General features: G+C 43.3%; 1 protein-coding gene across 1 annotated transcript in view; it reads left to right on the plus strand.

Moving 5' to 3' along the window:
• The first annotated feature begins 432 nt into the window (after positions 1-432).
• Positions 433-13,876, plus strand: part of DHX8 (DEAH-box helicase 8) — a 29,005-nt gene continuing 15,561 nt past the window's right edge. The window contains exons 1-14 of the mRNA XM_070394506.1: positions 433-635; positions 2,272-2,357; positions 2,755-2,827; positions 3,894-3,979; positions 5,062-5,171; positions 5,809-6,180; positions 6,598-6,742; positions 6,836-7,039; positions 7,978-8,065; positions 9,697-9,794; positions 10,984-11,131; positions 12,317-12,498; positions 12,909-13,103; positions 13,410-13,595. Of these exons, the coding sequence (XP_070250607.1) occupies positions 488-635; positions 2,272-2,357; positions 2,755-2,827; positions 3,894-3,979; positions 5,062-5,171; positions 5,809-6,180; positions 6,598-6,742; positions 6,836-7,039; positions 7,978-8,065; positions 9,697-9,794; positions 10,984-11,131; positions 12,317-12,498; positions 12,909-13,103; positions 13,410-13,595 (2,121 nt within the window). The 5' untranslated portion in view covers positions 433-487. The remainder of the gene's footprint in view (positions 636-2,271; positions 2,358-2,754; positions 2,828-3,893; positions 3,980-5,061; positions 5,172-5,808; positions 6,181-6,597; positions 6,743-6,835; positions 7,040-7,977; positions 8,066-9,696; positions 9,795-10,983; positions 11,132-12,316; positions 12,499-12,908; positions 13,104-13,409; positions 13,596-13,876) is intronic.

The following is a 13,876-nucleotide window of genomic DNA, read 5'->3' on the forward strand; positions in this document are numbered from 1 at the left end:
GTTACAGGGTCGCCTGAAATAGTCATGAGCCACGAAGAGGCACAGCTTTGGGAATATAGGGTTCTGTTGTAAAGCAAGTTTTGCCTTTTCCCCTTGAATTTGGGTCTCTTTTTCAAGGCTTCTAAAGCGCAGGCGCGTGTGGATCGCGACCTCCTCCGGCGCCCTTTGCGCGGGCCACGGTCGCCCTCTGCCGACGCAGGAAAGGAACGCGCTGAGAGCGACTGTTTCCGGGCCTGAGAGTCCGCCAAGAGGCTCGCTGGCCTGTAGAGGGCGCCATCCGGTGTGCAGAGTGGCCCACACGGCCGTCCCTTCCTTAGCCACTTCCTGTCTGATCTCTATGATCCACCCGGTTACGTCACGGGAAGTTCCTGGAGTTTTCAATTTATCGTAAACAAAAGGGATGTGCGCCGACCCGGAAGTGGAAATTGGAACCGGGCCGGTGTAGCCCCGAAGGCCATCGGTGAGGAGGCGGGGGCAAGCCGTAGCCATGGCCGTGGCTGTGGCCATGGTGGGAGCCGTAAACGGGACGGAGCTAGGCCCCGCGGAAGAACTCGCCAAACTCGAGTATCTGTCTTTAGTGTCGAAGGTTTGCACCGAGTTGGACAATCACTTGGGGATCAACGACAAGGATCTGGGTGAGCTCGGGGAAGTTTCCGCGGCCTCCGGGCTTGGGGTCCAGGGAAGCGGAAGGAGAAATGGGTTGAGGGGCTGGGTTTGTGTCCGTAGGAATCTCTCTCTCTGTCAGAGACTTGGGCCCAGGAAACCTGCGGTCGTGGCCTCCGCATAAGAGCTCTCCCGGAGGAGTGGTTAGATACCATTTTCCAGGCTGTCAGTGAAACCCAGAGCGGCCATCGCTGCTCGCTCTTTCCCCCCCAGCCTCAGAGAAATTAAGCAGCATTAACAACAGCAGCTGCGTCGTCGTCGTCGTCGTCGTCGTCGTTGTTGTTGAGGATGATGATGATGATGATAATGATAATGATGGTAGACATTATTCTTGCACCGGCTGCTTGTTGAGTAACTTTAAGGCAAAGTAATCAATACGCCGTTGTGGGATCTCTGGGGCGGCCTGACCTGGCCCAGGATATCCCACAATAACCACCTGTGAGGGCTGTTGTGAGGATCATGGGAAGGAAGCACTTAGCATAGCGATTGGCATGTAGTAGATGGTCAAAAAGTCCTAACCACTGGCACTGTTGTTATTAAGTCCATTGTAGCCTGATGGCGATTGGTTTTCACTTATTGTCATCAAACAGGTAAAGGCACATTCCAGCATGGAAATGGTATGTTAGGACTAATTTATGTTCCTTATTCAGATCTTCCATGTTATTGTTATTTGTTAGGATTAAAATCCGAATGAAATCATTCAAATTTTCTCCTAGGACTCACAGTTGGAGGCATATTATCTCAGCTTATCCTAAAATGCGCTTCTCTTCTGAAAGTCTCTTAATTATTAAATAGCTCTAACATTAGAAGTTTCAAAAACTAGGCAGGTTTACGGAGAAAAATTTGGGGGGCAAGTGAGTCTTTCATTAACTTGGAGATTGTACCATCCAGCGGTTGCCCGGCCCTCATATATAGAGTTTGCCTTTCCAAAAGCTGTAGAAAGCATCCTGTGCATGCATCCGTTGCGAGTGTGTGTATGTGTGGGTGTATGTATGGGCTCATGCTTTCAGACATTGTAACCTCTAGCTAGTGGTTTCATGGAAGAGATTACGATGATACGGGACAAGGAGGTCTTCCTTACATTCACTCAGAGGCCTGGTGAGCCATTTTGTAGTGACAGCTTTTCATTTGTGAAAATTAACTAGAGCCCTGGTTGGGTGGCTTAGTTGGTTGGGGTATCATCTGTACACCAAAAGGTTTTGGGCACATACCTAGGTTGCAGGTTTGATCCCCAGTTGGGGTGCATATGGGAGGCAACCAGTCAATGTTTCTCACTCTCCCTTCTTCTCTCTCTAAAATTAATAAACATATTCTAGGGTGAGGATTTTGAAAAATGAACTAGAATAAGAATACCTGTCTTTTTACTAGATGGGATGCTGCCTGATTCATGAATTGTTCAATAAAGCCAATGAGATCTTTTAAAAAATTTAGCTGGAACCAACATGGATAATCTTGGTAGTCTAAGTTCTCTTCCTTTTACCCTTACTGGATGGTGGTCTTTGGTTTTTATGACTTTGGATAACCTAGTTAGTTTTGTTTAAAACATTTTTTAATTGATATTTTTGCTCAAGTCTCCACTCTTGTTTTAATTTCTTTTCTCATTTGCAGCTGAATTTGTGATCAGTCTTGCTGAGAAAAATACCACCTTTGATACTTTTAAGACTTCTCTGGTCAAAAATGGTGCAGAATTCACGGTATGTGTGTCTGGAGACCCTGCTTTATTTTACTGTCACTATTGAATTTTAATTTTGATAGGATTTAATTAGGGTTTTGATAGAGAAAGGAGATACTTTGTACATACCAATCTGATACATCATTAAGTGTATAATTTTTTTTTATTTTTCAATTACAGTTTATGTTCAATATTATTCTGTATCAGTTTCAGGTGTACAGCATAGTGGTTAGACAATCAAGTGTAATGTTTTCATGCCACTAAGCAGTGGTGATGTAACTGGATTTCCTGTGACACTTTTCTAGAAAAATGGGGCAGGCAGGGATAACTACTCTTCTCTAAACTTTAGAGGACTTCCCTCTTAGTGTTTTAAGCACTGATCCAGGAGCTGACAATTTTTGTTCTGTTTGTTTTCCAAGGATTCTCTTATTAGTAACTTGCTGCGTCTCATACAAACCATGCGGCCTCCAGCAAAGCCTTCTACTAGCAAAGGTGAGCAGAGCTGCTAGCTGAGCTTAGCCTCCAGAATGGTGTAGACTGTCAAGCATTCTGTTTCTGGTTTGATGCAAATCTAGTGTGGAAGTTCATTTGTTAACCATTAAGAATATTGTGTTTGTTTCGCTTGTTGCAGCTGCTGAAAAAGTAAATGTTGTAGTAAAATTTTTCAAATGACTTAAAGTTAAAATTGTGAGAATTATAGGACATAACCAACCAAATGAATACTGACACACTTCCCGATGCCCACATAGTTTGTTGAGGTTTTATAATCAACTAGGGGCCCAGTGCATGAATTCGTGCACCTTGAAAGGAACTGTGGGCCGTGAGACTGCAGTGGGCACAGGGGCGGGTCTCGGCTTATCTTCTATGCTCCCACCATGGCCCCTGGTCCCCTGTCTGCCGGCAGCCCCGCTCCCACCGCTGCTGCTCCCACAGCTGCTGCTGACGGTGTGGAGCGATTGGGGCTGGCACCAAGGAGCGGGTGCGAGTGGGGCTGGTGCCATAAGCGCGTGTGAGCGGTGGCTGCTGCCCAGATCGCCCCTCAGGAGCAGAGGGAGGTGGAGAAGCCCTCAGGGACAATTGGAGCTGGCAACTGCTGCTCACACCCGCTGACGGCGCTGAGCGGTCAGGACCAGCACCAGACGCCGGCAGCAGGTGTGAGCGCCAGGTAGAATCGTGCATGCAAGAGCAAGGAATTGTCAGTTACCACCAGAGGCTCGCCCTGATGACAGCGACTGGTACCCTGCCTTGGTCTGGTGCCCCCGCTCACCTGCTCCACCATTCCACTGCTACCAATGCCCGCCATGTTCCGCACGCACCTCCTGGTGGTCAGTGCGCACGTCATAGTGACCTGTTGTTTGGTGGTTCTGCGTTCGGTCTATTTGCATATTAGAGTTTTATATAGAAAGATTTATTTTTAGAAAATTAAATTATGTTTCTAGTGATATATACGAGTAATATGTAGAAAAGTTCCATGTTCTGCTTTTAGTTTTGAAGTTCTTTTGTTAACCATTAAGAATATTAAATATATCTTTTCTTTTAAATTCTTTCATGAAACAAGATCCAGTTGTTAAACCCAAAACTGAGAAAGAAAAGCTGAAAGAACTCTTTCCAGTCCTTTGCCAACCAGACAACCCTTCTGTTCGGGTACTGATACCATTTTGAGAATGTCTACTCTCACTGCATGTTACCCCCACCCAGTCTCTTTTCTTTGTCTCATTAGTTAGTTTTTTTCTTTCTCTCTTTTTCCATTACTTATTATTTTAAGTTTTCCTTTATTGTAATATATTTTTCAAAGTGAAAATATTTGATCATTCCCTGGGCATGTACTACATATAGAATAATGTTAAAGGGTTCAAGAATGATATTTGAAGGAAATGAGATTAGGAATTGTGGAAAGCTGTGAATAGGGATATGAAATAGGTATGAACTAACTTAAGGTTCTGGAACAGATGCCTGATGTGTAAAATTAGATTTTTTGCTCCATTACTTGTTAGAATGTCTAACTTTTGAGATGTTTTGGTTTTAAAATTTTATTTTAGCAAGTATTTATTGAGTATCTACTATGTGCCAAGCACTGTTCTAAGTACCAGGGATACAGCAGTGAACAAGGTAGATTAGAGTTTCTGCCCTCTTGGAGATGGTTACATTCTACTATTGGGGTGGGTGCAGGAAATAAATATGTAAACTCCTGTAGCAGAGAGGAGACAGGCAATAAACAAATAAATAAGCACATATGTATATGTAGCTGACAGGGGTAAGAACTATAGAAAAAATCAAGCAGGTGAAAGGGAGAAGCAAATGCAGAGGGAGAGTTGCTTTTTAAAAATTTTAGCATCTATTTTCTATTTATAATCTTTGTTTGCATTGCTTTCACAGAAGGGGTGATATCTAATTTCCTTCCATAGCCTTGCATTAAGGACAAAGGGGATTTGCCAAATGTAGAAGTGACTTCCAAGAGCCTTTGCTCATACCTCTGCCTCTATCTCAAATTGTGTTGGGAATCTCCACCCTCCCTCTCCCTGCCACTTCCTTCACATAAGTAGTTAGCAATGTGGAGACTGTCAGACTTGTAGTACCTGAAGTACAGATTTTTTTAAATAAGTGTTTATTTGAGCCAAACTGAGGACATTGTCAGAAAACAAGATCTCAAATGCTCCTGAAGTACAGATTTTGAGTGATACTCTCCCCCCACCTCTTCTCCTAACTTTGCTCCTCTGCCTCTGTAGACCATGCTGGATGAGGATGATGTGAAAGTCGCTGTGGATGTCCTGAAAGAACTGGAGGCTTTAATGCCCAGCGCAGCAGGCCAGGAGAAGCAAAGAGATGCTGAGCACCGGTTTGTCCTTGATGTCCTATCTTTTGGAAGTTTAGCATACTATGATAGTTGAATTTTGCAGACCAGCCAAGTAAAATTTTGGCTAGTGCCAAAATTTGGTAATGGCTAGTGCCCTTCTTTCACACCAGTAATGGGCAGAATTTCTTTATCACTGGGGATTTTCACATTATAGAAAGTTATTATGATTAATGACACTTAAATCAGCCATATCAGTTGATTAGAAATTGATTTCGTGTTCGAAGTGTTGCAGAGCCATTTCTTCTTTCCTCGGTCTTCAGGAGATCTGCCCTTTGGCTGATTGAGACAGATAAGAGTCTGCTCAAATTTCAGACTAGTTGACAGAATCTAGACTGGCCATTACCATATTGTTAGATCTATTTTTATTGCTCCCTGGCAGGAGTATGTATGCAGCAAATGCTAAGATGTTCAGAAGATGGAAATATGGGCTCAGAGGCTGAATATGTTTATGGCCTCATTCTTTATTGATCTGCAAGGATGTCATAGTTATTGAAACTGTAGTTCAGTTTAACTCTTAAAGGCACTTAACCAGGTGCATGGCACTGTGCGGGGTGCTTGGGGATACAGAGATGGAATTGGGCTGGTTTCTTTTTTACACAGGTGTCTGTTGATTTGTTAGGGACAAGACAAAGAAGAAGAAGCGGAGCCGGAGCCGGGACCGAGACCGAGACCGAGAGCGTGACCGTGATCGTGATAGAGAACGAGACCGTGATAGAGACCACAAGCGGAGACACCGGTCCCGCTCTCGATCACGTTCCAGGACCCGTGAGAGGAATAAAGGGAAGTCTAGATATCGGTCCAGGAGCAGAAGTCAGAGTCCCCCCAAAGACCGGAAGGACCGAGACAAGTATGGGGAGAGGAATCTGGACAGATGGCGGGATAAGCACGTGGACCGCCCTCCCCCGGAAGAGCCTGCTATCGGGGACATTTACAATGGCAAAGTTACCAGCATCATGCAGTTTGGGTGCTTTGTGCAGCTAGAGGGACTAAGGTAATGGCGAGTGCCCTTCTTTCACACCAGTAATGGGCAGAATTTCTTTATCACTGGGGATTTTCACATTATAGAAAGTTATTACGATTAATGACACTTAAATCAGCCATATCAGTTGATTAGAAATTGACTTCGTGTTTGAAGTGTTGCAGAGCCATTTCTTCTTTCCTCGGTCTTCAGGAGATCTGCCCTTTGGCTGATTGAGACAGATAAGAGTCTGCTCAATTCTTATTCCCGCTGCTGCCTCATGTTTTTGGGAGGGAGGGTGGTAATACTATATGCTATTGTTTGACCCCCTTCTTGTTACTTTCCTCTTGAGCTTAAGACCATTTCCATTTGTTCAGTTCCAACAAGGGTAGAAGTCTGTTGGGAAAAGGTATTTTAGACATGCTTTGGATGTGTCTGACTCTCCCTCAGGAAGCGGTGGGAAGGCCTGGTGCATATTTCTGAGCTCCGGCGGGAAGGCCGTGTCGCTAATGTGGCTGATGTGGTGAGCAAAGGCCAGAGAGTCAAGGTCAAAGTGTTGTCCTTCACTGGGACCAAGACCAGTTTGAGCATGAAGGTAGGTGAGATATCCAGCCTGTTACCACATGTGATGGCCCAGGATACATAAGAGGACAGCAAGTGAGCTAGCTTCATTTTCTGTGTGCCTTAGGATGTGGATCAAGAGACTGGGGAAGATCTAAACCCAAATCGACGACGAAATCTTGTAGGGGAGACCAATGAGGAGACTTCTATGAGGAATCCGGACAGACCCACTCACCTCTCCCTCGTCAGTGCCCCTGAAGTAGAGGATGACTCGCTGGAGCGCAAGCGCCTTACCCGCATCTCTGACCCAGAGAAGTGGGAGATCAAACAGGTTGGGGCCATTTGCTTTCATAGCCACATAGCCATTCAGTATGTAGCATGGTGGTTAAGAGTGTGGGCCCTGGAGCTTGATGGCCTGGGTGACTTCTGGCTACTTAACTAGCTGTGTGATTCTAAGCCAAGTTATTCTCCCTCTTTGTGCCTCAGTATGCTTCTCTGTAAAAACAGCCGGTGGTGGACTTGTGGGGACTAAATGAATTAGTAGAAGTAAAACTCTTAGGTTAGTGCCTGCATATATGGTAATGCTATGTAAATTTTTTTTTTAAATATATTTTATTGATTTTTCACAGAGAGGAAAGGAGAGGGACAGAGAGTCAGAAACATCGATGAGAGAGAAACATCGATCAGCTGCCTCCTGCACACTCCCCACTGGGGATGTGCCCACAACCAAGGCACATGCCCCTGACCGGAATCGAACCCGGGACCCTTGAGTCCACAGGCCGATGCTTCATCCACTGAGCCAAACCAGTTAGGGCTGCTATGTAAATTTTTGCTCTTGTTTTTATCATTCATCAGTAAATATCAGAACCATGGGTGTCCCAGGTACTATGTAGAAGCTAGGGCTACAAAGACATGCATGGTTCCTGCCTTTGAGGAACTCCCAAGTCCAGTGGAGGAGACAAATTGAAACAAAAATTGTAAAGGTTTACATATTACATAATAAGGAATGTGTAGAATGCTATGGAACCAAGGAAAGGAGCAGAATTAGCAGATAACTCTTCTGGAGAAGAGACACTTGAGCCAGGCTTTCGGGCACCATGTTGTCTTGTCCCCCAGGGATGGGATTTATGATGTTTGAGCCTCTGCAATCCTGGGTTAGAAGAGAAAAAACACCTTGCTTTTCTACATGAAACCTCTGTATTAATTCTTCTACAAAAGAAGAGTTTTGATCTTAGCAAGTTACAAATGCTGTTTCTGTCCTTTGGCTAGATGATTGCTGCTAATGTTCTTTCCAAAGAAGAGTTTCCAGACTTTGATGAAGAGACTGGCATTCTTCCTAAAGTAGATGATGAAGAAGGTAACTAGCCACTGGGATTGAGCAGGATTGGGAGGAAAGTTGGAAAATTGAGCTATTGGACAAGGTGGTTTATTTGTAGTTTAATCCAGTGGTTCTGAGTCATTTGTTCCTTGGGTCTCACCACTCATCTCTCTAAGAGCAAGTGTCTCTCCATGATGGAAGCAAAAAAATTCATGTTTCTGGCAAACATTTGTATATTATTATGCTTGTTGCTTATAATAAGTTTTCAAGATAGAAAATGTTTAATTATATTTTGAGGATTTAATTTGATCTCATATTCTTAGTAATTGTTCTGAAAACCCTGGGTCCACTTAGATGAACTCTGAGTTGTCCTAGAAACAATTTTTAACTCAGTCCATTAACAATTTTTAAAAATTGTGAAATAAATCCTGTAATGGAACATATATAATTTATATAACAACAGTAAATGAGCACCTACTAAATGAACATCTACACACCTACCTACCAGTAAAGTAGAGCTTTACCAGCACCTTTGACCCCCCTACATGCCCCTCTGATTAGATCTTTCTCCTTTCTCTGTGCATCCACCCTCTTAAATTTTGTGTTATTCATTTCCTCACTCTTATTAACATTTTACTATCTATATATTTGTCCCTAAACATTAGTTTGTTTTTTAACTTAATTTTTTTTTTATTCATTATCATTCTTTTGGTATTTATGTTGATTTTATAGTTGTATTTCATTCATTTTCATTGCTATAGAGTGTTGCTCTATCTAAATTTACCATAATTTATCTATTTTACTTTTGATGGCATATGGGCTGTTTTTGGTCTTTATTTACCTTTATGAATAATACTGTTAAAAAATTCCTATACTTGTCTCTTGCTGCACATATGCAAGACCTTCTCTTTTTTCCTAAATATTGAGGAGAAGAATTACTGGGTGGTAGGAATGTGCATGTTCAACTTTACCAGCAGTCCATATTGTTTTCTGAAGTTTTTGCACCAATTTCCATTTCTAACAGAAATGTGAGTTCCTCTTGTTCCACATTAAAAAAAAATATATATTGATTTCCGAGAGGAAGGCAGAGGGAGAGAGGTGGAAATATCAATGATGAGATAGAATCACTGATTGGCTGCCTTTTGCATGCCCCCCACTGGGGATCGAGCCCGCAACTGGGCATGTGCCCTTGACTGGAATCAAACCTGGGACTCTTCAGTTCCTAGGCTGATGCTCTATCCACTGAGCCAGACCAACAGGGCCCTGTGGCTCCACATTCTTGGCAACATTTAGTATTGTCCCTTTGTCCAACTTAATTCTTTTTGTGTGTGTGCAACTCTATTGTGGGTTAAGAGTAAATTCTATAATTAAGTTGGATGGCAAGTACCTTAGTACCATCTAGAATATCAGAGCAGCATTTCCCACAGGCTTAATGTCTTTTGAAAGTGGCTCTGGCTAGTTCTTGGTGGGAGCACAAAGGCCCTGGAAATGGCTGGAGACCGGGGGTAACAGACACCTGGGTGTGGCTTTACTTGCATTTCTGTCCATTTGACCTTGGGAGCCAAATTTGGTGATGATTTCTGGTGCTTATGGAAATTAATTCTTTTGATGAAAATGGTCACTTCTCTCTTTTGTTTTTGACTAATTCTTCTTTTTGGGGGGACTTTTAGATGAGGACCTTGAGATCGAACTGGTTGAGGAAGAGCCTCCTTTCCTGAGAGGGCACACCAAGCAAAGCATGGACATGAGCCCTATTAAAATTGTTAAGGTGAGAAATCTGGGACTCTAATCTGGACTTGTCAAGTGAACTTCTTAATGTAACAATTCAGTTTTCAGAGCAGTTTATTAATCTGTGTAAGCAGAACTCAGACCACAGGAGGTAGTATTGACTGTTGATTGGGGTCTAGAATATTTTTGTTTTAAAAGGATATTGACCCTGCTTTTGCCTGTGTAATTCTTTTACTTTCTTTCTTTCTTTTTTTTTTTTGAAGAAGCAGAGATAAATATGTGTGCTTGATCTACCATCACAATTATGCCCAGGCCTTAGGGCTTGAATCATAACCTTGCATATTCAAAGGCAATTTGGAAGGGTTCACTTGCTGTTGGCCCCTAACATAAAGCTATTAGCACTGGGTGTTGTGGCCTATCTGTCAGGAGAAGAATTCATGGAACAGTTAAGATAAAATTTTAGATTTGGAAAAGGGTTTTCTTAAAGGTCTCTCAGGCCAGCCACCCATTCAGTGCTTGTATTCACCCATGTATCCGTCTTCAGTGTTCCTCCATGTGGTCTTCTCACATCTGCTTGACATTGTTGGTGATAGGGAATTCACAGCCCTAAGGAAACTCATTCCACCTGCAGGTGGATCTGATCATTCGTTCTTTAGGTGGAACTGAAATCTGTCTTCCAGAAGTGTCCCCAGTGGTCTTCATTTTAGTTCTTGGGTCCATACAGAAGAATTTTTATTCCTTTAAAAAAAAATATTTTTATTGATTTCAGAGAGGAAGGGAGAGGGGGAGAGAGATAGAAACATCAGTGATGAGAGAGTATCATTGATTGGCTGCCTCCTGCACACCCCCTACTGTGGATCAAGCCTGCAAGCGGAGCATGTGCCCTTGCCCGGAATCCAACCCGGGACCTTCCAGTCTGCAGTCCAATGCTCTATCCACTGAGCCAAACCAGCTAGGGCTTTATTCCTTTCTTATATGTTCTATCTCTCTTGGGGTTCTCAATTTTAAGTCAACATCCTTAATTCCTTCAGTGATTTATTACTGTCCTTGTTCATTTTCTCTGAATTAGCTACACTTTCTTTCACGTAGTCTGGTATGTTGATATGAACTGTTTTTCTAGGTGGGTCTTATTCTTTAGGTTCAAGTGGTTTAACATCTACATTTTCTTTCCTGGACATCTAATGCACGCTGAGATCCCACTCTAATGTTGCTTTGTTCTCTTGCATTAGAACCCGGACGGCTCGCTCTCTCAGGCAGCCATGATGCAGAGTGCCTTGGCCAAAGAAAGACGGGAACTCAAGCAAGCCCAGCGAGAAGCCGAGATGGATTCTATTCCCATGGGACTCAACAAACATTGGGTTGATCCTTTGCCTGATGGTAGGACCCTAGGAGTGTGGGGGGTGAACTTAAAAAAAAAATCTGACCCTTTAAAGTATGCTGGGAGGGGCACTGCCAGCACATACCAAAGATTTAGCCTTGGGTTTGGTGATTTGCTTTTTCCTTTAGTTAAAGCATGTTTTTTTTAAACAAATGTTTAAAATGAAAAATGTTTTAGTAACCCTGGTAAAATTATTAAACTGGCTGAGTTTTTCTACCGAATAACTTAAAAATAATGCAGCTTTGAAACTCCCCTTTTCATATAATTTTTTTGTATAATAAATATTAACTAACTGCTGGATATAGTCATGACAAGTATTTTGTTAATTTGTGTTAGGCAGCTAGGGATACAGCTGCTTTGATGAGACAATTTAGTGGGGAAGGTTATGTTTATCAAATAATTACCAAATAACTAAGTCATGACCAGTGCTGTATGAAGAAGTACAGATAGTGTAGTTGGCTGCAGTGGGTCACTTCCCTGGGAAAGTCTGTTAAAGGGGGCTGGGGAGTGTGTTCTGGGTTGAGGAATAGCCTGTGCTGAGGCTGTGAGGTGGAAAAGAAGGCGTGTGGCTGGAATACGGAGTAATGGGTGAGTGGTGGGGGATGTAGGGTGGAAGGCTAGGACTTGGCAGATGGTATTAGGAATTAGGGCTCAATTCTGAAGTTCACTGGGAAATGTTGCATAGTTCCTTTTTTTAAATAATATATTTTTAAAATTGATTTCAGAAAGGAAGGGAGGGGGAGAGAGAGAGAGATAGAAGCATCAATGATGAGAGAGAATCATTGATCAGCTGCCTCCGGCACGCCCCTTACTGGGGATGGAGCCCACAACCCGGACATGTGCCCTTGACCGGAATTGAACCCGGGACCCTTCAGTCCATAGGCTGACTCTCTAGCCACTGAGCCAAACCGGCTAGGTCTGTTGCATAGTTCTAAGCAGGAGTGTGGCATGATCAGAGTTGCATTTCTAAAGGATTTTGTGGGTGCACTGAGGAATGGCAGGAATAGACACTGTGATAAATTAGGAGGCTTTTGTAATACTAATTCAGAGGGGAGAGGATGGTGGCTTGAACACAGCGCTAACAGAGAGGAGGGATGTACTGGAAAAATCTGATTTGTTGAATGTGGAGGAGGGGGCAGTGGGGTAGCTTGAGGACAATATTAAGTTACTTGTTTCCTTTACAGCGGAAGGCAGGCAGATTGCTGCCAACATGAGGGGTATTGGGATGATGCCCAATGACATCCCCGAGTGGAAGAAGCATGCCTTTGGGGGCAACAAAGCTTCTTATGGAAAAAAGACCCAGATGTCAATCCTTGAGCAGAGAGAGAGCCTGCCTATCTACAAACTGAAGGAGCAGCTGGTCCAGGTGAGCAGCCCCTTTATGATACCGTGGTCTGGGAATAAGATGACATGTTTTAATTGAAATTAGCTGGACAGGTGTGTGAAATGACTTTTCCAAAGGGGATAGGAAAAAATCCAGAACATTTCCAAGTGGTTTTTTATTGATTTTAGAGAGGAAGGGAGAGGGAGAGACAGAAACATCAATGATGAGAGAGAATCTCATTGATTGGCTGCCTCCTGCCTGCCCCCTACAGGGGATTGAGCCTGCAACCCAGGCATGTAATCTTACATCCTGGTTGTAATCTTACCATATGTATACTAACTCTTGTGTATGCTTTTTCTCCTTTAGTGTTAGGACATCCGCATTCATTATTTTACTCCAGAGTGATGTGTGGCAAATTTTAATGACTGTATTTGTATTCTGTTGGCTTTCAGGCTGTCCATGACAATCAGATCCTGATTGTTATCGGAGAGACAGGATCTGGGAAGACAACGCAGATCACCCAGTACCTGGCGGAGGCGGGCTACACTTCCAGGGGCAAGATTGGATGTACTCAGCCCAGAAGAGTGGCAGCCATGTCAGTGGCCAAAAGAGTGTCAGAGGAGTTTGGTTGTTGCTTAGGCCAAGAGGTAAGTGGGTGGTGAAGCTGTTCTGTAAAATCCCTGAAGAAAGGGTGAGGCCAGGTCTCAGATCTCTATCTGTAAAGTGGGAATAAATGCAACCTTTTTTCAGGTTTCTCCTGAGGGAGAGAGGTTCTCATCATTGATATGTTTAGGATCAAGTCCAAGGTTGATTTTACTGTGAGGAAATCACCGTACATCTTGGTTAAATTCTTGTCTATCAAGATAACGGTAAAGGTTTGACTGGGCTGAAATCTTGCCTGTTGATTACACAAAGGAGAGATTTGTGTCTAAGATTTTGAACTTCTGCTTTAGGTGGGCTATACCATTCGATTTGAGGACTGTACCAGCCCTGAAACAGTCATCAAGTACATGACAGACGGGATGTTGCTCCGAGAGTGCCTGATTGACCCCGACCTCACGCAGTATGCGATCATCATGTTGGATGAGGCGCATGAGAGAACAATTCACACTGATGTGCTCTTTGGATTGTTGAAGAAGGTAACTGGGTGACCCTCCTCGCTGTTGAGAACTGAATTCTGGGAATTGGATTTGAGTACCTGTGCCTTTTTGGGTAGTCCTTTTTTAAATTAAAAAGGAATTTTTTAAAATTGATTTCAGAGAGAGTAAGGGAGAGGGAGAGAGAGATACAAACTTAAATGATGAAAGAATCATTGATCAGCTGCCTCCTACTGGGGATTGAGCTCATAACCCGGGCATGTGCCCTGACTGGGAATTGAACCATGACCTCCTGGTTCATAGATTGATACTCAACCTCTGAT

This window comes from Myotis yumanensis, unplaced genomic scaffold (assembly GCF_028538775.1).
Source record: "Myotis yumanensis isolate MYYU_CA2020_CCGP unplaced genomic scaffold, mMyoYum1.0.hap1 SCAF_16, whole genome shotgun sequence".
NCBI classification, from domain to species: Eukaryota; Metazoa; Chordata; class Mammalia; order Chiroptera; family Vespertilionidae; genus Myotis; species Myotis yumanensis.